Here is a 26,923-nt window from a genome sequence, read left to right as displayed (position 1 = left end):
ATGAATCTCTTATTAAAAGACTGCAATTATTATTAACCTTTTTGGGCAATATGTAGGGAAATGGCTTCATTGACTGGGACATATTTCTTTGAAATTAATAACTTCCTATATTTTCAACTAATCCAAAAGTAAATGAGGAACTTAGAGAAAGATTGCCAACTCCAGATGAACATATTTAGAGAAAATTGGAAAAGGAGAAGCTTACTACAGCTTTATTTGAGGACTTTCTAAAGAACCCAGGGTTCTCACTGTGAGGTAAATCGAATTTTATTCTCCTTGAAAGCATGCAGAAAACATGGGCATAACCTTTGTCATGTTTATTATGAAAACAACTTTGAGAGAAATACCAATAATTCTACAAGTTAATGATAGTCTTTGTAAATAAAAAAAAAATTAGAGTAGCATTCTTAAATTACTTTTACAAGTATAAAATGTTTTAATGAAAATATACATTGTAAATTCATATCAATAAATTTGAAAATTTTGGTATGAGGTTTATAATAAATGGAATAAAAATTTTATTTTTCTGAAATTGTTGAAGTTACAATTGGAAAAGACTTACGTTAAATAAATTAAATGGTTCTCTAACCAAAGGAGCAAGAATGTCTAGAAGCTTAACCAGAACTGTATTTACTAAAATATAAGAAAGAACCTTCTTCTGAGAAAAAAGATTTAATTTCATCTGTTGAAATACAGTTAATTGTCCCATTATAAATGTTTTAGAAAACCATTTATCCTGTAAATTCTCTGTTAAATAAAGGTAAGGTTTAGGTGTGTTCTGATATATTGTTTTAAGTTTATTTATCTAAGTTGGCTTTATTTTAGCTTCAAGTCTTGGAGCAAAAATCAGAGACATTGCCAGAGTAAACAAGAACAGAAGTACAAATGGAGGACTGGTCAAAAGGTAAGGACTTTTAAGGTATTAATGCCAAACCCCAGGTGTTATGCTAGTTCAAGGCATGGAATGAAATGTGTTTGTCCTAACCAATACATTAGACAGAGGCAGACAAGCACATACACACACAGGAGACACACACAGGGAGACCCCATACTGCAGAAAACCCCACAAAGACATATAAAGGGACACACATGTGCACACCGAGAAACAGACACACACTAAAGGATACACTGAGAGAGAGGGAAGTGAAGAGAGAAAAAACACACATACTAAGTGATAGGGTAGATTGAGAGAATGACTGAGAGAGAGATGTGTACAGAAAGGTACACTCGGAGAAAGAAATACACACAGAAGAAGAGACACAGAGACATGAAGGGTGATACTAAACTGAAATAGGGAGCTACACACACTGAGACTCACAGAGAAAGAGAAATAGCAGAGTAAGAGAAACAGCTAGAAAGAGACAGAGACATACAGTGAGAGAGAGAGACAGGAAAACAAAGAGATACTAAGAGAGGTAGAAGTACAGGCATACACACAGACACACTTCAGAAAAAGAGACACACAGAAAAGCAATGGAGTCAGAGGGCCCCAGAGTGACAGAGACATGCAGAGATGTGCAGATAGAGACAGAGAGAGATATGAAGACAGAGTCTGAGACAAGGAGAGTGACAGAGAGAAAAAAGATACACAGACATGCACAGGCCCAAGGAGAAAACAGTCCAAGACAGAAATGCAGTTTAAAAAGACAGACAGCCTAAGAGGTGGTCTGAAAAAGAGACGATAGACGGATGGATGGATGGACAGACAGATCGGCAGGTGGACAGGTAGGTGGGTGAGCAGGTAGATAGGGCACATCTATGTATAAAGCAAGATGGAGAAGCCTTAGAGAGGTTTAAAAAAAATGTTAAGTTTTTAATTGAGGTCTCTTATGGTAAAATGTTACAAATATGGAGTCCTTGGGAAATGAATTATTCTGATATAGTATTACATCCAGGTAAAGGTTCATATCTTTTTGTACATCTTATTTCCACTACACTTTATAATTTAAAAAATAGGATTATTACCAAAACTTTGCACACATCTCTCGCTTTTTTGACTCTTCCTCACCGAACTAGGCTCCTTTTTCACTATATGTCAACCACACTGTTAATGTTTTTCAGAAAGTTATAGTTCATTTTTGTGACTGTCATCATGTACTAATCATCATTTACTAAGTAATTTAATAGGTGTTTTTGCTTTTGAGGTATAGAAAGATGCTATGCTTCCTGAGTATACCTTCTTCTGATTTCTGCATTTGTTTTTCAATTCCATACTCCTATAAATTTTCTTATTGTTCATGCCTACCATTAGTAAACTTTAACCTCTTATTTGTAATTTTAGGCTGCTTGTTATGAGTTTAGAATCCAGATAACTGATTGAATTGTGTATGAAGTAATATCTGAGTTAAGGTGGTTAAAGGTTTTTAATGAAAAGTTAGTAGTTTTAGTGAATGGGCCCTGTGACACTTCATTTTGATCCTCTTGGTAATCAAGATTGTGATAAGGTTGTATTGGTGTGAAACGGGGAACTAATTTGTTGTACCTGTTTTTATTCATTTAGGCAAAAAAGCAAGCAAATATTCTTCTTTTGAAGAGCTCAAAGCAGTTTCATTCAATTTATGCACCAAATAAGGAAAGGGGAAGTAAATAATGATGCCCCTGCTGCTTATGGTCCCTATTCAGAGGTCACAGTGCTATGAAAGTCTATAGATGAAAGGATCTTTAGGGCACCTAAGGAATTATTTTTAATATATCCAAAGAGCTAGAGGTAAAATATTAAGGAAGGGAGGTGCTGAATCTCTAGGACAATTATGGAAAGAAAAGTTTTAGGACTAAAGACATCGATGCATAAATAGTTTGCAGATGGCACAGACCACAGTAGACTTGACTGAAACATTATTAAGGACTTTGCAATTTCACAGTCTTTTTTTTTGATAGAAAGAGGAATATGACATTCCTTTATATAAAGGGCTTGCTAATGAAACATTCTTAATAACTAAAATTAAATAAATAATATCTTTTGAGTTTTGTGATAACTGATTTGTTTAAACAATAAAACCACATAGTCATCATGATATCAAGGTTAATGGTATTTATCATAAAGCACAAATTGCTTCAAAGCTCTGTCTGACACTAATATTCATAGTCTTGTCTCATAAATAGTTATTTAATATTAATTTACTTATTTTTTAAAGAAATTGAACTAATTAAAATTTTGTAATACACAGATATGTCTTTGCATCATCTTACAAATTTCATTATAAGGAGAGTTGAAGTGGCCATTGTTTTCCTACCTTTATTGTAAAAACATTGCTGAAATATTTGAAGCCAAGAGTTCATGGGGTATTTAATGTTAACAAATATAGTGATTTATATTTTCCTTTGTTTTTGTCATTAAAGATAGAGTTTGGAAAATGTAAATCTGTGGTTGGTAGGTAAGATGAGTGAAGACATCTATAGAATGTGTCCAACTTTTTTTAAGTAGTTAAGAAAACCCTGAATGAAAGAAATTTTAAGTTAATTGAAGCAATATGTGAGTGAATAAATGCTTATTGCCAAGTGAGTATTAGTAAAATCTTCTGGCTTCTTAAGAAGTAAATGATGTTTTGCCCATTCTGTTTTTTCAGGGTTCTTTTTTTCTGCTTTTTAAGGAAAAACTGAAATGTCTTAAAGGATGTATGTAAAAAAAAGCCTCAAAAAGAATGAGTTTTTATGTTATGGGTTGTTTAGCCCTTTTTAGTATTTGCATACTTATCACTTAACTATATAAGAAAAAAGGCATGGGGTCAGAAATCTCTTCTGAGTAATTATTTGGAATAATATGATAAATCCCTAGATATTTCTTATATTAAATTTTGGTTATTTTAATAAATTAGCAGAACATGGCTTAGTTGTTTTATATGCACACAAGTCCATTGGAAACAGTTTATTATTTAAGAATAAATGTTTCTTCCATAAGTATACAAAACTACAAAAACATAGGCAGAAATGATGTCTTGCTGCCAGTTAAATTTAAAATATAGTGAAACTTATTTAAGTTTAGAACCTTTAGGGGTCAGTGTTCCCTAAGAAAGGTCAAAAAAAGTTACTCTGCCTACCCAAATTAAATATTGTCTGCTGTATTTTAAGTATTTCTTACCAATTTATGATAAGAAATGTTAAGAATCACACAGCTTAAAGAAGCTGTAGACAAAAACCTTTCAATTTTATGAGTTTGTTCAATATTTTTAGGTTTATTTTAGGAAATTATATTCAATGTGTATTTTATGCAAAGTATTTTTACTAATGTATTATCTCAATTTAGATATGAATTATGTTTTTAAATCAGTTTCTTTTAAACTTAAAAAATGATCATGACTCAATCGTTGTACTCATTTGAAACTTGAGATAAAAAACCATTTCTAGAACTGCTTATGTTAATAGAGTCCTTACATGCTGCAGTTTATTGGAGGCTAGCAAATATTTCAAAAATTTTACCTTGCTGAATTTAATAAAAAAAGCAGCTGTTCATCTGTTGTTCTGTAACTGAATTATATCTAAAATTGTTGCATGATTTCCAATATTTTATGAGTAAATATTACAGAAACACTATAGAAAAACATTTAGGATACTTTTAAATGTTTGATCATATGACTCAAATATGATTGTAGAATCTAATATCATTTTTACAAACTATTTTATTTTAAAGCAGAGAGGAAGGAAATGGCAAGTTGCACAGTATGGACATCTGTTTCTACCAGCAATATAGCTGGTAGAAAAAATGTAGCATTATAGTTAGATGCTGCTTGAATTCAAGGTTTTGAAAATATCTAGACAGTCATTCTATGTTGTATTACAGGACTTGAATTGTATTTAATAATTAGCTTTCTGAAAGTAAGTAATGGCATGTTTTCCCTAAATAGGTAGTATAATTTGTATTTGTTAGTTTGTTTTAAAGCAGAAGGTAAATTCTACTTCAGAACCAATGCCTTTAATAATATCAATAAAATGTTATAGTAAAAAGAACAGATTTTTGAGCTAGGTAGGCCTGGGTTTCAATTTTTTAATCTCCCACTTAATACCTACCTGGAGTTAGGTACAAATTTCATAGTTACTTTTAAGCCTAAGTATTCTTGTATATGGAATAGGAAAATAATACCTTTAGGACTGTTTTGAAGATTGAGGGTTGTGTATATACCGCCCTACTACAATACCTAAAACAGGAAATGAGCTTATTTAATATGTATTTCACATACCAGAGTAATTATGTTCATAGTGTGGTGGTGATAATGGTTTTTATGGATGGTTAAAAAAAGAAAAGATTGTTGATTTATTTTACAGGGCCTAAATATTGATGGTGGTGATCACTGTTATTCCATCCATCTGTGAAAGGTAGGTCTATAAAAATGTTTCAGAAGTATTAAGAAACATAATAGTATGTGAAATGGTTATTAGTGTTATAAAAAGTCTATTCTCTTCAAATATAATATTCATAAAATCATTAGAAAATTGATTTTTTAAAGTAATAGCTTATATGTAGTATATTTATGTTTGGTAGAATAGCATATAAAATTAATAATATCCATTTAGGATAAAATCTAATTTTGCCTTTTTGAAATCCCAATTACAATAAAAATCTTCAAACTAGTAGCACAATGTGCCTTTTCCTTTTGGCAAGTGTGAATTTAAGAATGCATTTTTATTTTCCATATGCCATAGAGGGGTTAAAAAGGAATATGTGTGAGATCTGATTAAATTTACTATTTATCTCCATAGCATATAACTTAATATTTGAGTGCTGGTAGCTTCTTACACATGAGTATCTCTAGAATATTGAGAGAAGGGTTTTAGGACTACTGGCAGCTGCCCAGCAAGGACTGATTCATTTCCAGAGGAAATGATAAGGCTACTCCTAAAAGAGTGACTGAGGTTTTACTCTTTTATTAAAAAAAAAGATTTCCCTTATTTTAAGTAAGTTTATTAAAATAAATGACATTCTGGGTATCTTTATTTTTTAAGCTTCATACAAATAATTTTGTTACTCTTCTTGGCCTCAGATGAAAAACAAAATGAAAAATCAAAAAATGTTTGCAAAGGTAGCTTAGTGTTCTAACTGGTTATATTTGTTATGAACTATGTTTTATAATTCATCATTTCTGATTTGAGTAATTCACACTTGTGAATTTAGGCCAAAAAATTTTTTTATCTTTGGAAATTTTTTAAATAGACTTTATTTTGTAGAGCAGATTTAGGTTCACAGCAAAACCAAGCAGAAAGCACAGAGTTATCAATTTACCACCTATTCCCTAACCCCACGCACACATGCCCTCTTCCACTGTTTGCATCTCACTACGGCAGTACATTTGCTACGATCAATGAACCGGCCAATAAATTCTTAATAAGGGAAAAGTTTGTGAGATAAAAGGAGTTTTATGTCTTTTTAAGTTTTTATTAAATTTAGAATGTTTTAAATCAGTTGGGCTATACTCTCCCTATGGAATTCTCGGTCCTTTAAAAAAATGATAATTACTAAGAAGATTAAACACGAAAAATGGTGAATTTCTTTTTTTACCTTTTTTCCGCATTTCTATATTGTTGGTATGATCCTCCCTTTGTACAACTTGTGACTATTTCTTTGATTTAAAGAAGTGTAGCTCTACTTTTATATGCTCTTTCAAATTTATTTGTGGCCATGAAAATATGAATACTTTTTTTCAAGATAGAATAACTACTTGACTTTTTCAAGCTTTTTGCTTTGTGTTAAATTCTCCATCCTTAAGATTTTCAGCTCTTTGATAAAAATTTTCATTCATTTCTGGTTATGGCCCTTTCATGCCAGAGCACTTCCTGGAAAGCATATGTACAACACAAATCTTAATATAATATTATTAAATCTTATATTTTCTAGAAATTAGAATATCACTTTATTGTATTTAAGACAACTGTTATGGCTATAGTGGCCATATTTGTCACTTTCAGTATGAGTACTATAAAGTCCTGAGTATGCATTGGCAGTTTGTTGATTTTGGAGATCTGAATCAATATACATTGGTATATAGACTGCATTTATGATCATTTACACAGTTGGTCCAGGTTGACTGGTTGTTTGTAGAATAGGACTGATGTAACTACATATTCTACATTTACTCACTACTTTCGGTTATAAATAAATTGTGTCTTATGAATAAAATAATTGGGGGCATGCAATACCATATACTCCAAATTTCAGTGTGTGTGTGTGTGTGTGTGGTTTAATCAAAGCAATCATCATGTAGGATATTATTATCTTTTGGGGAGAATTATCAGATAAAATTTTTCTTTGTGGTTTGCCTTTTGTGTTTTTTGGTTTTTCTTGGGGTACATGAAGAAGCAAGCTTAGAACACATTAGGCTTCAGAATTTTGAAATTTCATAGTCTAAATGATTGAATTGAAAATACTTTATTCACGTAGCTTTTGGATAAATTTGATAATCTTTTGCCACATGGTAAAATTGTGTTGACAAGATGTAAGGGAAAAAAGGTAATTATTTTAGAAAGTGCTATATTGACACTCATGTTTATTTTTTGAATGATTCTAGTCTTCACATATTGAACTTGTTGGTAATTTAAATCAGGGTGCTTAAAGGGCGAAAAGTTAAAAAGTGAATTCCTATTGATAAAGCTATACTTGTATAGATACTCAACATATTAATTTAGCAAATTAAATCTTTTTTTAATTAAAAATTAAATACTCCTTTTTAATACAGTTTTACTGGCAGTACCTAAGGTAATTTGATGTATTGTAAACATAGTAATGTTTATTGATTTTGCACATTTTTAGTAAAGAAATATAATCAAAGTTAAGCACATGACACCCTTATTTCCTTCTTTAACATCTTGTCTTTCTAAATTTTCCCTCCTGTTCAAAATTTTCAAATTAGTATTGATCCCTAACAGGTAAGGATAGAGGTAGAGTTTATTTAGCATTAGATTCCTGGAACCAACAACATGTTTTAGAGGAAATATGACAGGCAAGACAGAATAAATACATAATCCTTAAGGACTCAGGCTTGTGTATAAATTCTAACATTTTGTGTGTGGAGTATAGAGTAGTCTATATCCTTTCCACAAATCAATGTGAATGTAAAGAATTTACAATTGGAAAGAACTGTTTTACAATTGGAACTGTTTACAATTTGAAAGAATTTACTATTGGAAAGTAGATTAGATGGTTTTTGAATCTTTGTCAAAACACAACTGTTGCAAAATTTGGAGTCACTGAAACCTTTTACTCAATTGTTTTCAAGAGTTTAATGATTTCATTTCAGCAAATCTGATTGTTTGCTTTCAGAAACCTTATTGCCTATACTGTATAATTAACCAATATAGAGTTTGAGACCAGGACAAGGCTGCATTAGTCCAGGTAGGAAGAGGAAGACAAAACAAAAATTTTCATTAAAAAAGCAGTCCTTGATCTCCTGAGAAAGCAGTGGAGACTAGCTAGCATCAGAGACTTCCTCTGCATTTTTAATAGGCCATTTGCTCTCTAAGATGTTCTATATTGGTTCTTCATTACCTTTTTCTTTTTTTTTTTTAACTTTCTGCCCCTCCCCTAAGTCATTTGAAGTGAACACATGATTAAAAAAACAAATTTACTTTTCTCAGGCTTTTTTGTCTCAGATATTTAATGCTTTTTAAAAAGTTAAAAATGCTAACTAACTCCTACAAGGACCTGATGGTGCTATAGTGTAACTGACTAGTATACTAGTCACGGTTGATTAATGAAATAGGAATCCCTGCCTTTTCCTTTTATGCTTTTTTTTTTCCTGGAAAAACAATAGTAAATTTGAATAAAGCACATCATTTGCATAGAAAGTTATGTAATGATGCCATATAGAGTATAATGATTTCCTAAAACCTTGTATTTAAAGTAACTTGAATTACAATGAGAGATAAACAGAATATTTACTCATCCCTTATGAGCTTCTGCTGATATGTAAATTTATTCTTCTTCTTTGCACAAATATACTTTTGAGCTACTGCTTAAACACTTTGAGGTCCTTAGTCAAACAGTTTTAATGATGCCTCCAATATTATGAAAGTGTGACATTTGATGAGTGTCTCATATAGTTTTGATATCTGGGCACATGTCAACAAAAAAAATTGAACATTGGTTTGTCATGCAACACCTAGATAATTTATAATTTTACTGTTTATATCCATCTTGACATTTTTTTATCTGCCAAAGGCAGGTTTCATTTGGAATCTTAATCTGAGATTTATTTGGTGGATCTGGAAATCATAGCTAGGGTTCCCACAGGAAATGGTCCATCTACCAACAGATTAAATGGCAGTCCTGCAGTTGTTAGGGGAGCTCTGCATTTAACACACATGCATACGCATTCAGTCAGCACTGTGGAGAAAAATTAAAGTAGTAACCCAGGTTTAGGAACAATGTAGCTAAAAAGTCCCATATTTGCTGAATGACAAAGGGTTATATAGCAGCATTTCATTTTATTATTCGTGCTTGAATTTCTTGTTTGCTCTGTTGAGTCTGCTGACGAATACTAATAAATGCCTGCAACAATCCAGACGAGAGATGCCTGGCAACAAAGCTATGCGGTGGACCTCCCTGATCTTCTCCAGTTCACAACCTGACCTTTTGAAAAATTGGCTGGGCTAAGCTGCAGAATTTGGGTGTAATGGTTATTGTTAACTCCAGCTTTAGGATTTATTAATTTGTGTGATCAAGACTTACCTATACTTCAAAGTTTCAAAAGACCAAACACAATCATCCATCCATTAGAACTAACATTGTGTTTCAGTGATTTCCACTTAGTATCTGACTGGGGATTCTTCTGTTTTGTTTTTCAAATCTAAAAATGCTCGTAGATAAAAATGAAAGGCACATGTAAAGAAAATCTGTTCTTTTCTCTATACACTTGTTATAGGAAAAGTTACCTTCCATAAATTATTTATGAAAGTGTTGAATTCATGGACATTCAGTATGTGTTCATGCTTTGAAAATATATAATGATGAAACCTATTTTACTTGTACTTACAGAGATTTAAGATTTACCTAGTTCCTTCATATTTTTAATTACCTTATATAAATTATTCTTACAAAAAATTGAGAAAGGCTGAAAAGATTAGAAATAAATAAGTAGCCAAATAGTACAAAAAGAATAAAAATTACTGTTAGTTAATCCAAGTTTAGGATAGTTTTCCTAATCATTTCAGCCTAAATAATATTTGTAATAGTTTAAATAGTGATAAATGTTCTACAAAGCTTCAATTTATGTGATATGTTCCTAAGTTAACTAAGTAGCCTAAGCATTAGGAGATTACACTATTATACTTTTTTCATGGCCTTCATATGGTAAAGAATGTTAAAATTCAGAATCTCAAACATTATGATAGAACTTAATTCTTACACAGAAATCTTTTTCCCTAATAGAATGAATATTGATGTACTTATGGTTATTTCAGACTTAATGAAGCAAATAAAACCTTTTTAAAAGTTGGTATAGTAGACCACTTTAAATAGCATTTTTATAATAAAACCAATAACAAAATTCCAGTGAGGTAATTTCCATAATTAGCCAGTGGGTAATTTGAAACATGATACACTAAGTCATTAAATTGTCTTAACCAAACATGAAGTAACCTTACCACTTCTTGTCATGTTTAGCTAGATATACAACCGTGTATAAGAAAGTAAAAGATGTACTTTATTTTGAAGTACATCTTGTACTACAAACCCTCATGTCCAAATGAATAAATTGTGATACTGACAGATTTCATCATTTTCAAGCCTTATAAACCTGTATAAAACCTTATCTCAATATCTTACAGCTTCATCCAGCCTCTCCCCCAATATGTTTTTGACTTTTACTCAGTACATATACCTTCATAGAACACATAAAACTCTGTATTTGTGCTTTCCAACATGGTAGCTAATGGCCACATGTGGCTTTGAGTACTTGAAATGTGGACAGTGATACAGACCAATGAAAATGAAAGTTACCGTTTTTTTTTTTTTTAATTCTTAGGACCACTGTTCAAGCCAAAAAACAAATGAATAAACCCAGAGAGAGTATACAGTATCCAAGTAACAAGTTTGCATTTTTGAACTAAGGATACAAAAGATACCTAATTTCCTGTGACTCCTAATTAGAATCTCTGAAGAATAAGTGCCTGTGATCTACTAAAGATCCTGGTTATATCTAGTATCATGTGCTAATATAGTGAGTGCTTAAATTATGTTACAGAAATGTGGTATTTAAATTCCTTATTTTTCTGTCATAGGATTGAATTTACAGAAACATGCTATTTTCCTTTGTGGGACTGAATTTTCTTTCAGGATCTTTCTCTAATGTCAGGATTCCTAAATTATGAGGTCCCATTACTTCTGCAATTTCCTAGTTTTAAAATCTGATGTGAACTTTACTAAAACATTATGTATTAATTTCAAGTTTTAACCTTGCTAAATATTTTCCCTTTATTGTATGTTTTTCATTGAATGAGGTAGCATTTTATTTTCCATGTCCATGTCTTCTTATATTTTAATAGGAAGTTTAAATTTTTAAGAAAGTCTTTTGCTTTTAGCAAAGCAGATTGTTGCAGATAATAATTGTTGCATTTATTGAGTGTGTGTTCTGTGCTCTTTTCCAACGGATTGTATAATTTAACTAATTTAATCCTCAGAACAACCTTTTGAGATAGGTGCTTCTTATTGTGTACTTTTTATTGGTAGGTAAAATGATGAGAGGTTCAGTAATTTGCTAAAGGTCATACAGCTATATGGTGAGGCAGAATTCAAACCCTACAGTTTGTACTCAGAGCCCATGCACTATAGTTCTTCTGAAAGATCTAAATACACCAGTGTTCTACTTATAAGGTCTAAATTTTCTCTTGTACATACTCATATTAGGTGAGAACACTGCAATATGGTAGAAGTTTCTGATATCTTTTTCTTTTATGTTGGAGGAAAAGCCCATATTATGAATCTATGTAAAAACTAACCTTCCCACTCCCCACATACAAAAAAGGAAACAAGTAGTCTGAAATATTTAATAAAGGAAAAAATAGTACTTGTACAAATATATAGATAATCTACATTTAACTTATTTAATGAATTGGTAAGAGCTTTTAGGAGCCACTAACTGATATTGTTCTGGTTATGTTGAAACTAATGTTCATTTAGAAAAATCCTTAACCATTGAAAAAAAGACATCTTTTGTTTAAAATGTGGGACTACTATAGTAATTCCATCATCACATCAGTAGCAAAAAGTATGTCATATTTTCACATTCTTACATAATGTGGTGAAGGTACTATACCCCAAAAAAGCAATAAATGAAGGGGCTTTGTTCTTTTTATATTTATAAAATCAGATGCTACAGTATAAGTAATAACCTTTCCAAGGAAGAGCTTAAAGAAGTGGTGATCAATTGTATTAGCAAATATTAAAGCATATATTAATTGCCTCCTTTATGGTTGGTTTTAGATATGAATGCCCCTAAATAGCACCTGCACCTGAAAGAGCAAGAGATTCATTTATTTGAATGTATGTGCTTACAGTATTTCTATTCCTCTTTCTCTTCTCTACCCCTGAGCTCTCAGGTAGCTGGGATGTTGCTATTCAGAGTAACCCCAGTAGGATCCCTGGAGACAATTCTAGCTCAACCACTCTGAAGAAACAGCTCTGTAAACAGTATTGACCCTCCCAGGGGACCATCAAATCCGTTTACACAGATACCAGTTGTCACAAACTATTTACAAAGCCAGACAGAACAGAATTTCCCAGCCTCTAAGAATCCCTATTTGATTCTAGCCACCTCCTCACTTCTGTATAGTGGTTGTGAAATAACAGTTATTTTTGGCCATGAGTCATGATTTCTTAGGTAGCATCAGTTTAACTGAGTATGCTATATGTTAACTGATGTGTAATTGTCTGAAGAACTGAACTCAAAAGGGATCCTAAAGCTTTCTTTCCTAGGATAAGAAATGGTATAATGCTTCTAATTTTCTAGGCTAAGGAATTAAGAATTTAATAGCAATGTTAGGTAGCATTGAGATAGTTGGCAATACAGATACCTCCAGAAGTAAAGACAGAATATATTAGTTCATCACATAATTTTCAAATGGTCAGAGGTAAGTTTACATGACAATAGTAGCATTAGATAGTAAAAGCAAAAATTGGGAAATATTTTCGGTTTGAAGTGGTCATATTCTTAGGTTCAAATAATACAGCATATCCACAAAGAACAAGTAAAGTAAATAAAGGGATTGATACTCATCATAAACAGTTTACTGTGTTTAACTCTGAGGTAAGTTAGACTTCACAGATGTGAATTATGAAGAAGAGATTGATAAATCATTCTCTAAATCCATATGGAGAAATGAATTTAAATAGTACTAATTCTGTTAGTCATAATGAAGGATCAATTAACAACGACACTGATGAAACTGAAGCAAATTACTTAAGGTTATAGAGTTTTCATTTTAAACCATATGCAAGAGGAATCTATATAAGTTTTAGTTTTAAGCTTTCATCTGCCTAGGGATAAGAGTTTGAATCAGGAGTGAATATGTTTTTCTTTTTAACGTTTATCTTTCTAATTGGCTAGTGTGTAAAATAGACCTATAACTTTACTTTCTGTTGCATTTTTTGACTTAATGTTTATATTTCTATATGCAATTCTTTTTGAAGTGATGGGGCTATACAGACAACTAAAGCTTTTAGTAGCTTCATCCACTAGCACTTTATAAAGATCCTTCTCCTGGGCTGGGAAATTGAGGAAAAATAACTGAAGACTGAAGTAGGGTCAGTACTATCATCTTTTCTTGGTTGGAGAAGATACTCAGAAATCGAATGTAAATTGGGCTTTGAATAAGAAAATTTGGGAAAATGCAATATGATAGGGCATTATTTTAAAATTTGACTTGAAATGTCGGAGTACATCATGCCTACAACTTATTCTCATATGTTTAAAAAAATTATAAACATGTAAGTAAATAGGTAGCTAAGTAGGCAGAAGATAGAAATAGCATGAATAATAAAGCAAATGTGGTAGGTAATATGTTAACATTTGGGGAATATGGGTGAAGGGTATATAGGAATTCTTTGTACTATTTTTGCAACTTCTTCATGACTGAAATTATTTCACAATAAAAGGGTAAGGAGAAATGACTGTTAATTACAATTAGTTCATGTCTGCTTTCTTGTCCCTTTTTAGCCTGTTTATGCAATCAGTGAAATCTTTTGCATTTGGCTATGATTTCTCCATTGTTTGCCATTTTTCTGGATGACTTGAGTGTTTTCAAGGTGACACTTTCAATGCTTATTCTTTGATCTCCTTCTTTCCAAGTACCTTCCCCATCAGTCTGTTTCATCAACCCATTTCCAGATGAACCACATGTTGGACTTTGTCTTTGTCTTTACATGTTGCTCATTTTAGAAATTTTCACTCCCTGACAATAACATCTTGTCATGTCAACAAAAATGTCTTTTCCTAAAGCTCTTCCTTCTCTGTGCCTATGCCTGTTATCTTGCCCTGAGGGTTTCATCCCTGGGCAAGTTCACTATGGATTTGGTGAGACCAAGAAATGACAATGGAATGTTCTTGGGGTAAAAGAGTTTATACCCAGCTTTATTCTCATGGCAGTAGGACGAGCACTAAAATCACGTCTGCATCCAAAAGTCTGCAGGTCTGCAATCCACCTCCATCTCTGCCTCTGCCCAGAGCCCAGGGTAGAGCTCTTCACATAGTGACTCAGTCAATCACAGCTTATTGCCTACAGGTGTGGAAGCAGTAGCTGAGCAGTAGGTCAATTACATCATCGAGTAGTTTAGGGTCAGTTGAGGATCTTTGCCATAGGAACTTCCATTTTCCCCACATCTGTTCTTTCTATTCTTATTCTTAGTTTGTCAGCTTTTTCTTTATTTCACCTAACTCAAACCCTTTTGTAGTTCATTGCTTTGCATATTACTACTTGTCCTATTTTTTTTTTAACAAATGCCTTTGTGAAATCTTCCCCAGAGTCTTCCAGTTGGGCAACGGTATGTGTAGCAAATTTTGTATTTGGTCTCTATAGCCCTACCATAGTCCTTACATTGTATACCAATCACTGAGTCAGTTTGCCTTCCTCACTGTACTATAGAATCCTTGCAAGGAGAGTATGTTTCTTACTTGTCTTTGTTTTTTCAGTATTTATCACAAGACACACCACAGTGTAGGTTTTCTATAAATTACTAAATTAATGAATTAATTATAGGAGTCAAACTTTCTATACAAATGAATAGAAATTGAATTCTGATATAAGATAATGCCTCATGGCAGAGTAGAAGAGCAAAGAGAGCATTCACAGGCTTTAAGAAATATTTGCTAAAATAGTTGGTCACTATAAAGGTAGACAGGAAGGAAAATTTTATGTCAGCCTCATTTACTCTAAAGTACAAATTCTCAGTAGAAGAGTATGGATAGCTTGATTTGAAGAGCAGGCTCCAAATGTTCAGAAACAAAATTTTAAGTGCAGAGCAAAATTAAAAACATCCAGAATTAATCAGAACCAAATCACCCAGTACAAAGTTCTTCAAAAACATTAAGCATTTAGAATTAAAATCAAGTGTGTTAGGACTTGTTGAGTTTATTTTCATAATACTCTTAGGTTGGGATACAATCCAGGTGGGACCAGCAGAGTTCTTTTATTGGGAAGCTCCTGCGTCTGCTCTGAGTTTGGAGAAGAGACCATAGTCATAGGTGAAAAGACAGTGATTTACCCAACGTTCAACAGATCACACAACTTGACATTAGGTAAGCTGAAGTAGGAAAGAGAGCTGTCATTCTAGTAAACAAATAACAAGTATAGGTATCAGGGACCATGTAAAGTAAACAGTCGGAAGTTAGGAATAAAAACCTGAATGAAGAAAGATGCTGAACTAGACTCAGAAACACAGGTAAAAACATAGGGCAAGGGTAGATGATTTTAAGTCTGGAACTGGGAGCTTTTCATAGGTGGCAGTTCTCCATGGCTCATCCTTTTACTTTTCAAAGAATCTGTACCTCATACACTGGAGAATAGTATAGGTCCAAACAGTTACTTTCTGATGTCCATGAGGATAATTTTTGTTATTTTGATACTGCTTTTATTAACTATTTATGATTTTATTTCATTTGAATCACTTTCATGTTATTTTTAGTTAGTATTTCTAACATGAAGCTTTATATTTTTGTTAATGATATAGCAGTATTCCTTAGTATCCATTTATACAGTTCTCTTATTCAGATGTTGGTTGTTTCATTCTACTAGTACTGGCCTATTCTAGAAAGGTATCAAGATGAACGTCTAAAGCAAACCCAAGTAAGCATTTTGAAATGTGAGGAACCAATAAATAATCTCCAGATACCTAAAATTGTTAAAGTTTAAATCAAAACAGAATATAATACTGAAATTTCATAGATACCTTACAGCATGTAATTATGATAGCAATTTTCCCATTTCATTCCCTCAACAGAGAAATCAAGAGTTATTTACTAAAAACAAATGGTTTCTGATTTAGCTTCAGCCACCATAAAGATAATATCCAGGACCTAAACTTTATAACTGGGTATACCTAATTTCAGCATCTATATGAAGAATTTCTCCTTAAAGAATTAATACTTTGTGAGAGCTACATTGTTTATAAGTGCCCCTGTTTTATTTTTATTCCAAAACTACTCTTCTTCCTCAAAAGGATTTTAAGTTTGGCAGGTTGAAGAGGGCATCATCAATGAACAGGTGAGACTCACCTGCTTTTCAAAAATTATTTCTGCTGGAAATAATAAAGTAATGGTCCTGACCAGTATCTGTGCTTGTTGATCTAATATACTGGTGAAAGTGCTTTGTGCATTTGTGTGTGTATCGTTTTCTCTCCAAAATTTCACTGTAGCATCAGATAATACACTATTCTTTTGAAATAGCTATTATCCACTGTTTATAGCTTACAGTAATTTTTATGACATAGCCAGGCATTATTTAAAAAATTCTATAATGTATAACACACCTGATAAAACAGAAGTTGAAAGTAATTCTCCTTATATTGTATCCATCCTAATATTAAAATGATGGTTACAGAAATAATAGCTAACATTTATTGAAGTACCTTACACTAGGCCATATACTTTGCATGTATTAACTGAGTTAATCCTCTCAAAAGCTCAAACAAATGCTATGACATTCCTATTTTACAAACAAGAAACTGAGGCATGGATTGGTTAAGTAACTTTCCCAAAGTTATGCACTTGGCAAAGCTGGAATTCTAACCCGGGCAATCTGATACCAGAGTTCATGCACAGTACCACTTCACTATAATCATTAACTCATTGCATCCTGTTTTTTGAAATCTAGAAAACAGTACCTCTAAATCAATATTTCTCAGCTTTGGTTGTATGTTGGAGTCATCTGATCACTCCCAGAGATTTTGATTTAATTAATATAAGATGTGGTCTGGGCTTTGGATTTCTAGAAACTGCTCAGGTTATTCCAACATGTAGTGAAGGTTGTAAACTACTGTCCTAAACACCCACTGACTGTTGAAATGGAACTATCAATGGCAAAACCACGCTGTACATGCTAACCTGATTACAGTAGGAGTGAGACTAGTAAGTACATGCTTAAAGCTATGAGAACACTTCCACAAAAGTTCATTTGAATTGTTAATATTTAGCTGTGGTGTTTCATTATACCATGTGTTTTTGTTTTGTTTCAAATACAGATACAGTCCATGGTTATCTTAAACAAGAGACTACAGAGAGAAATAAAAGTATACAGCCAGATGAGCAACCGACTATGAATTCTAAGGGAAGCATGCATCAGAAATCCAATGAATTAGTTAATGAAGCCACATGTGAGAACACAGAATTGCCAGGGCAGAGACCAAGGAGTTTTCCTTATCCAGGTGATAAGACAGCTTACTGCACTACTGAAAAATCCAAGTGAGTGCTAGCAGCCTTAGGTTTAGAAAGGAGTGGGAGAACTCTGTTCTTTCCTCCTTCCCTACCTCTCTTCATTCCTCCCTCCCTTCTCGTTGCTGTGGGCTAAATTTGATGTATCATTTACTTATTAGAATTTGAGTAATCTGCCAGTTTTTTACTGTTTCTGTTACATTGAATGTTTTCAGACTACTAAATGAAAAAACAAGGTGAGTCAGAATGAAGGCCATGAGGTTTTACTTCTTCTTGTTGAATATTACTTTCTGTGACCTTTCATTATGAATCTGGAAACAACTGTTAAGTTGATATAAATGGGAAATTATTCATCAGAGGCAAGAACTGGCAGATCCAGGACCAAGTAAGCCAAAAGATGTATTTTGGCTTTGCTTAGCATAATCTTTCACTTAGATGAATTTGAATGCTTTAAGAAGGGTCTTGTACCCTTTTTTTTTTTTTTTTGCCTTCCTTACTATTTTACATTCTGCAGCTTTTACCCATTCACTTTACCTGTCTATCTCCTGAAGGAATTTAAGGTTGTGACACCTGTAACTTTTACGAATGGAACTAAAGTACTTTGATAATTTTCATGTGTTCTGAAAGCACTGTGAAATTACAAAATTTCAGTGACAAATTATATTTCAGTCCAGATAAAATATTTTTTTTTTTTTTAGATAATTATTTTTTATTGAAGGGTAGTTGACACACAGTATTACATTACATTAGTTTCAGGTGTACAACACAGTGATTCAACATTTATATACATGATAATTCTAAGTACCAGCTATCACCATACCAAGTTGTTACAATATTTTGACTATATTCCTTATGCTATACATTACATCCCGGTTGCTTATTTATTTTACAATTGGAAGTGTGTACTTTTTCTTGGTTGTTGTTGTTAGGGCATCTCTCATATTTATTGATCAAATGGTTGTTAACAACAATAAAATTCTGTATAGGGGAGTCAATGCTCAATGCACAATCATTAATCCACCCCAAGCAGATAAAATATTTTTATAGAGCATGTTTTAACAGTTTTCCATAGGAACAACTATTTCTACTTACTTAAAATTTTTTCAATAAACATATTAATGATTATTAATATATAATGAGGTAGATACATTAATATGTTCCTACCTCTTGGCAATCAGCTATGTTCTTACTAAAATACAGATTAGAGTACACATTTGCAGGGTAGGGATAGGGATGAATGAAGAGTTGGCAAACATAACACATGAAAAAAACAGAGATTGAGCTGTAGCCAGGGTTTGAGGTGTCTAGTATAATTGCTCAGAAAATACACATAGTAGGGAGAGCTGCACTGACTGTCCTGGACCTCACTGCTTCAATTCTTCTTAAGACTCTAAGATGTATCTATACTTATAAATTTAGTACGTCTTCAAAAAAGAGCCCATCTCTTTTCCCTTCCCTTCCTTTATATTACTTGCTGATAAGTCAGTACTGTTCTCAAATAGTGTACAAGATGCCAAAACGTTTTTGTAACCTTTAAATGTGGCAGGAACAAGTTTATGTTTTTAATGTTTTGAACCTAATAACGGAAATATGATATTCTGTCAGCCTGAAAAATGTATCTAGTGTCCTGACCAGAAGTACAAATTGAATTAATATTCATAGCTCTTAAAACTTCTTTAAGTATTCTGAACTGTCAGTCCATGTACATGTTACTAAATGATTTCTACAAATTTAGCTCTCGCAGTTGATAGATAAGCACTTTTGTGTAATCGATATATTCCTTTTTATCCATAGTGTTTTCTTAACAGGGCATACGAGCAATTTTAAATTAATTAACTTTAAATATTTATTGTTAAAATTAAATTTGTCTTCCCCAGTTGGATTGTAAACTTTTATAGATCTTGTATAGTAGAAATCGTGTGTATTTTGTTTGTTTTATTATAGCATTATGGAACATAGGAATAATGATTTGCATTGTGAATGTATGATTCCTTCTCAAGTTACTTCAGACTTAAATAAAGAGAAGACAATAACATTTCTTCTTAAAGAATTGGACATTCTCAGAATAAGCAATAAAAAGGTACAGTATAGAAACTCTGATAATTGTGCAGTATGCTTTTTACCTTCTAAGTCCACTGTTGCCCATCATAATTCAATCACATTGTGCACTTCAGTCCTCAGACAGTGGCTTTGTTGCTGCCTTGCCATGCCATCAGGGCCGATTGAGTTGAGATTGGCTATGAAAAGCAATTTCTTGGGTTTCCTGCCCTGTCGACCTGTGATATCACTTCCTTTTTTATAAATTTAAAGTACCTTGAATAGGTGTCTGAAAAAAGATTTGTTCAAATTTTACTTGAGTGTTATGGAAAATGAGAAATAACAATGCACTAGTTTCATGTTACTTTGTTAACTTTTCCTTTTTTATTAGTATCTGTGCCCTTTATTTCACTTCAGTAGTATATGTAATTAAACTTTAAAGTAGCAAGGCTTGGCAATACTGTCATTTACCTTGTGTTATTTTATACTGCTGCATTTTGTCCAATCCACTTTGTCATGTCATGTTTTATCTTTTCTGACTCTTTTTCTAGTTACATTTCTTTGAACATCAAATAATGTTATTAAATAATGTTCACTTTCTATGCCTTCTGTGGTTTTTTTTTTAACCTCTACGTATTTTTCTGATTTTAATATTCTCATTGTTTGACCTAATCAAACTGAAGCATGATGTTAAGAATGTTGATCATGTCTGCTGGAAAACAACACAAATGACAAAAGCTAAGGGAGAAATTAAAAAAGAAAAAAAAAAACATTTGGAGGGATTCCACATGAGAGCCAGAGATATTCTGTACTTTCATTTAGCAGTTATTTATTACATGCCAATTATGAATCAGGTGCCAGTGCCAATTTAAATGGGATATGATGGGATAGCATTCTCAAAGGGAGATTTGTTTCAGATATTAAGATTATTATCTTAATTAATTTTGTTTCAAAATATTAGAATTACTAAGAGAAGCTGTAAAGCTGTGCCATCCATTATTTTACTAGGACAGTCCCTTCCAAGTCTTTTGCTTTAAGACAAAGAACAGATCAGATTGCTTTTTTGCAGCAGTTATTTTAATAATTATGTTGTTCCCTCTTTAATTTCATTTGCCTAATCACATACGTAAATTAAGTGTATATCAATGTTTTTGTAATTTCTATGTCATTATAGGCAATTATTACATTATAAAATATCTTAAAACCTTACTGTTTTTATCCCCTGTGGTTATGTATTTAGGCATTTAAAGGTAATATTACATAAGAGTTAGGGTTTTTTTGGGATTACTTATATTTGCAAGAAATTTGTCAGATAAGAATCTGTGAGTTTTTTTCTATGTGTTTTAGCTTCAAGAAAAACTGACTAAAGAAGATAAAGAACAGAGAAAACTAAAGCTTAAGCTGGAACTCCAAGAGAAAGCAATAGAAGCCCAAATTGCTGAAAAGACAGCAGGTATAGTACGTGAGTATGAACATAGGGCCATAAGAATCACACACAAGGTTATTATATGATGTGGCTTGGTGAATACTTGCATACTAGCTTATTTGCCAAAGGAGGGGAAGCTCTGTGTTTTTTTTTTTGGGGGGCTGCTTAGAAAATAGGTGGCTTTAACATCCTGGTACTGGTATTAGTGAGAGCTTTACCTGTATTCATACTGATTTGGGCATTAAATGCATTGTTAACACCATGTCAATCCAATCACAAAAAGGTTGTTTGTTTTGTTGGAAGGGCCTGAACAAACAAGGGGAAATAATGATTACCAGTGCCTCTACCTTTCAACCAGCAGTTCAAATACCACTTATTGTTTTAGCTTGTTGAGAGGAAATACTTCTCCTTTGTATGAAGATAGTCATATTTTATTGCTAGTAGAAACCTACATTTGATTTAAAAAATCTGTTTTGTTTAATTAATAAATTTTCATCTGATGATGTGGATGATAATGGAGATGTTTTCTCTGAGAAGGTTAAAATGAAAGGTTGTCAAAGTTTAAGATTATAAATGACTGCCTTAAATATGCTTTGGAGTCTATCTTTACTCATAGGTCTTTGCAACGAGAAATTTTTTAATATGTCTGTGATATGTTACAGATATGATTAGATGATTCTCAGTAGTCCGTGACTCTCTTCTTCACACTGTTTTAGTGTGTTAAGGAAAGAGAATTTCATAGAATAAAATATAAATTAACTTTCAGAGGCATTTTAGAGATCACTTATTTTAACATTTTATATCAATTGGAATGATTTTAAGACATAATTGTACAAATTGTGATTATAAGTTTGAACTATAATCATACTTTATTAACCACTTGACCTAGTTGCATATATAAAAGATTTGGTGTATTTTATTTCAGAGATTAGAAAATATAGACCATCTTCACAATATTACTGTGCAAAGTAGAACTGAACATCACTGAAAGTAAGGCCAGAATGACCATAAATAAATACTCCAGCTAGTACCAGATGACTGCTTTTCTGTTAATGTTAAACCAGGATGATTTTTTTTTTCTTTTTAGTGGGAAAATATAAGAGTAATATATTTTAAGGGAAATCATCAATTTTAAAAATTATTAATTAAATTATAAGTTTAGAATAATTTGGAAGTTTCTTGGCTTTTTATAATTGAATATATATACTAACTGCTAGGAAGGAATTACAGGACATCCATTTGTTTTAAGGTGTTTGCATCATAATTTAACTTTGCATGTGTTATAATTTAATAAGATAACTTTGCATGCAGATATAATTTAATAAGATATAGTCCCTTGCGACTTACTGAAAATCATGAATTTGTGTGCTTGCTTAGCTCATTTATCTCTTGGAAGGGAAAACTCATTAAGCAATATTACTTACTTTTTAAACTTTTTTATAATATAGCTTATCATATATTTCAAATATTTATTTATTAGTATATATTTAAGGGTTCCCTTTGACTAAACAGTATGAATCATGTATGCGTAAAATGGAATGAATTTTATTGCTTTATAATTCTTGTTAACCAAATATTTCTCATTAATGACAAAACATTTTAAATGTTAAATGCTTGAAAGATGTTTGAAAAATGTTAGTGTGTTTTTATAGCCTTCTAAATTAATGAAAATAACAGTGCTACATATTTCTCTGGAACAAAGCAACCTATTTAAAAGAGATGCATCCAACCACCTAGGTAAAAATGACAAAAAATGAAAATCCCCTGAAGTTTTTTGAAAGTATACATTTTCAGAATGTCTTCACTTTTTAATGTATCAGTTCTATCTTATTAAAAAATATTGAAGATATTTTACATGTGACGTTAGAGGGAATTATTGCAATATGTAAAAAAAACTGAATTGCTTTAAGAAATCCATTGGTTTGAAACTACAAGAAATTCTTTAACTGTTGCTATATGATTTTTTAATATTTTTCTCATTGTATATACAGTCTTTAGTTTATCTCCCACCTGACCAGGAGTGAATTCAGTCTAAAACCAAAATACACTAACAAAACAACTATGTCAGTACCTTAATAGAAAGAGGAACATTATAGAAGTATGATTACATGTGAAAAATGTTTTATTATCGTATGAAAGAACAAATAGTACACATAAGCATGGATATTTGTTTCTATCACTGTTCATTTTTATATTAAAAACAAAAAGTATATTTGGTGAAGTATATTCATAACACACACACATATTTAAGTGTTATAAGCCAAATATAAAAGTCTAAAAAGCCAAGATAGTCCACATTTTAAAAATTACATGAAAAAACATCACTAAACATTGGAAATTGTAAATAGAATACAAAAAGTTAAGTCTGTAGATTTTTCAAATAAAGAGTTAATTGAAATATGGGTACTCTAAGGAAATAGCCATTTCTTTCCAATACATAAGATAGATTACATATAAGGATATTCATATCAGTATTACTTATGAAAGCAAGATAATTAAAATCAATCAAATAATAAGGGAATGGTTGCATAAATCAAGGTATGTTTATGCTGTGAGACTGTGTAATAATTAAAAAACATTTCTGAAGAGCATTTGATTTGAGAAAATCTTGACTTAAAGGCAAGAAGAGGGAAAAATGAGAGGCACAGTTTGGTAGTATTCATAGATGTACTAATGTTTCAATTAATAGTTTTCTGCCTTTCATATTTTCTGAAATGAGCAGGCATTAGATTTGGTATTAGAAGAAGTAAATGTTAACTTTAAAGGATGTGATTTTTCAAAAGTTACTTGCTTCTTAATCTTATTAAAGTAATTCGTGTAATAGGTTTGACACTTAAAGACTACATAAACCAAAATTTTATGAAATTCATATGATGGCTGTGAACAAATCTTGCCATTTTACCTATGCCATTTTTCTTGTCTTTCAGATTCCCTCTTTATTTACTTTTCTGTCTTTATGTGTGTTACATAACTTATATGTATATTAGTCCATCCTGTCTTCCCAGTTGATTGTATAATTTATAAGAATAAGAATCTGGTGTGGTCAAAACCACATAAAACAGAAGGTACCGAGTTCTCTGTAGGGCAGATTGAAGTAATGGGAAGACTAAGCCTTGGAATCAGATTGACTCAAGTTCAAATCACAATTTTGATATTTAATACCTATTGTGTGCCTGTGGGCAAGGCCCTTATTAGTCTCTCCAAGTTAACTTTCTCCTATGTAAGAAGAGAGTATTCACTAATTTACTAGATTATTTTAAGGATCAGAGATAGTGTATAAAAGCACCTAGGATATAACTGGTACTCAGTAAATTGTAGCTAATATTAATATTTGATTATATCTTTATAAATTTTTAAGCTTGTAATTATGTAAGAAGTCATGAAATGATGTTTTGTCATATTTAGCTTTTAATTAAAGTTAATTTCACTCAAAGGTATTAAAAGAGAAAAAGAAAAGTGAAAGAAACACATTAGGAAAGTAAAGATTGGGTGATGAGGATACTGTTAAGATATCTGTATTTATTAGTACTGATACATTTTACTTAGATGTAAATCCAAAATAAAAAAAATACAAAGGATGTGGGCTTGCTGATAATAAACCTTTATGTGTACTGCTAGTAGTGTCAGGACTATTGCTTTTGCTTCCCTGTTGGTCTTTACATAATTTGAATACTGTCATTCTAATGTGATCTCATGCGAGTGTGAGACTCAGTAGTATCCTCTGTCATAATAAAATCTCAAATCGTTGACTCTTTTATCTTCTGACATCACCATCACCATCAATGCTGTTTTTATTAGGCACTTTATAGGAACTATACTAACTTCTATAAAACTCAAACAGGAAATAGTTATTGAGGGGCCAAGATGTAATAGACACTGTGTTTAGGCATTGAATGTCCATCAGCAAATAAGACAGGTTTGGGATTTCAAACATTTCTATTTGCCTTCAGTCACTTCTCACTCATTATACACTATTGTAGTAGGTAGTGGTTAAATGCTCAGACTTTAGATACAGACCTTTTTCTAATCTTTATATCATGTATCGTATGTAAGTGGCAGCCTCACAAAGCTTTGGTTAAAACGTACTTTATAAATTGCTGTTTAAGTGAGAGAATGTTTATGAAGAAGGCACTAATAAATAAGATGATGATGTCACCTTCTTGTTTTTTTCAAGACTTCTTGACCTAAAATGTACACATGTTCAAAGGGTACCTGATACAAATAACTATCATAAAAGGTACACACATTCAAAGTGTACCTGATGCAAATAACTATCCTGTAGCTATTTCTATATGGTTTTGTTTCACAGAGAAATAATATGAATTTCAATTCACAAAGAATTAATATGTATTCCTTGATTTTCAGATTTAACCTTATTTAGAAAGTTTAAAATTATTTATCAAATTTCTACAAAAAATAATAATGGAAAAATTTATGATTAAGTAGGTCTTGTTTACTTAGCAATAGCTGAAATGATCAGCTCATTCCCTGTGTATTAACATTGGGACACATTTATCTCATAGTAGCTTTATAGGACTTTTCACAGTGTTTTAGCTTACTAAATTATACACAAGTTAGGGGGCATTTCTGACCTTCAGATACTAGGGGATATTTTAGAGAAGCACAGCAGAACCATTGACTGTGTCCTTTAAGTAAGTATCTCTTCTCATCAAAATAAAGTGATTAAACCACAAACACTTGAAGATTTGTTTTATTTAAATTGAGTTTCACAGTGAAAGATAGTATTATATAGCTTAATTTATATCCATTAATTTCCTCTTAGGTCAGTGGTGTATTCTTAACATTTAAACACAACTTGTTCAGTTAAACCTTTCATTTTTCCTTAACAGTCTCAGTGAGCATTGTCTAGTGTTTAATGTCTCTTAATTTTTATTACTCTATTACATTACAGTATATAGATGATGTTTAAATTTTACACAAAAGAGTATTTAGTTTTTTGTTATTTTTGACATTTAAAATATTTATATTTCTTTAAAAGCCTTATTTTTCTATTTCTTAAACATTCACTTGAAAGTCTCTGCTTTATATGTTAGTTATTTTTCTTTCTTGCATGTCATCCATTAAAGATTAGCTGTGGAAGGTTTGGAGCATGGAGAGATTATGAATGACAGAACAACTCCTGTAGAATAATAATCAGTTTTTGGTATTTAATGCTGTTTGACTTTTGCAGACACATTTCTTATTAACCTTTGGTACAAAGAGAAATCCAGGTTCCTGATATCTCATGGAGAAGATGAATTTGAGATCCTCTTCCAATTAAACTGAAATAAGACCAATATTGGGTTTTAGCCAAAAGAACTCCTTAGTTCCTAAGTCTTGTATGTTTATAAATTTCTCTCTCTTTCTCTCTCTCTCTCTCTCTCTCTTAGCTACATTTTACATATAATTTATTGAAAACATAATTTGTTTAGCTTACTATACTGGTTCTGCAAGCATTTAATATGCTTTTTCTCTTAAGATATAGATTCTTCTCTATGTACCCTATTTTATACCGGTATTTTGTAAGCTAAAAAAAAAATGTTGGTAAACTCTTTTATATTACAGAGAATGTCCACTTGTTTTTGGTGGGAAAGAAAGAAGTTTAATTGTTATT

At 31.7% G+C, this 26,923-nt stretch overlaps 1 protein-coding gene across 1 annotated transcript in view; it reads left to right on the top strand.

The window, feature by feature from the left end:
• Window positions 1-26,923, top strand: part of MIPOL1 (mirror-image polydactyly 1) — a 323,728-nt gene that overhangs the window by 55,362 nt on the left and 241,443 nt on the right. Inside the window, 6 exon segments of the mRNA XM_057488492.1 lie at window positions 826-904; window positions 5,260-5,310; window positions 15,571-15,716; window positions 17,657-17,876; window positions 19,791-19,926; window positions 21,231-21,336. Of these exon segments, the coding sequence (XP_057344475.1) occupies window positions 5,273-5,310; window positions 15,571-15,716; window positions 17,657-17,876; window positions 19,791-19,926; window positions 21,231-21,336 (646 nt within the window). The 5' untranslated portion in view covers window positions 826-904; window positions 5,260-5,272.

The sequence above is a fragment of the Manis pentadactyla genome, chromosome 11 (assembly GCF_030020395.1).
Source record: "Manis pentadactyla isolate mManPen7 chromosome 11, mManPen7.hap1, whole genome shotgun sequence".
NCBI classification, from domain to species: domain Eukaryota; kingdom Metazoa; phylum Chordata; class Mammalia; order Pholidota; family Manidae; genus Manis; species Manis pentadactyla.
Note: the sequence above shows the minus strand (reverse complement) of the source record. Positions and strands in the feature narration are given on the sequence as shown.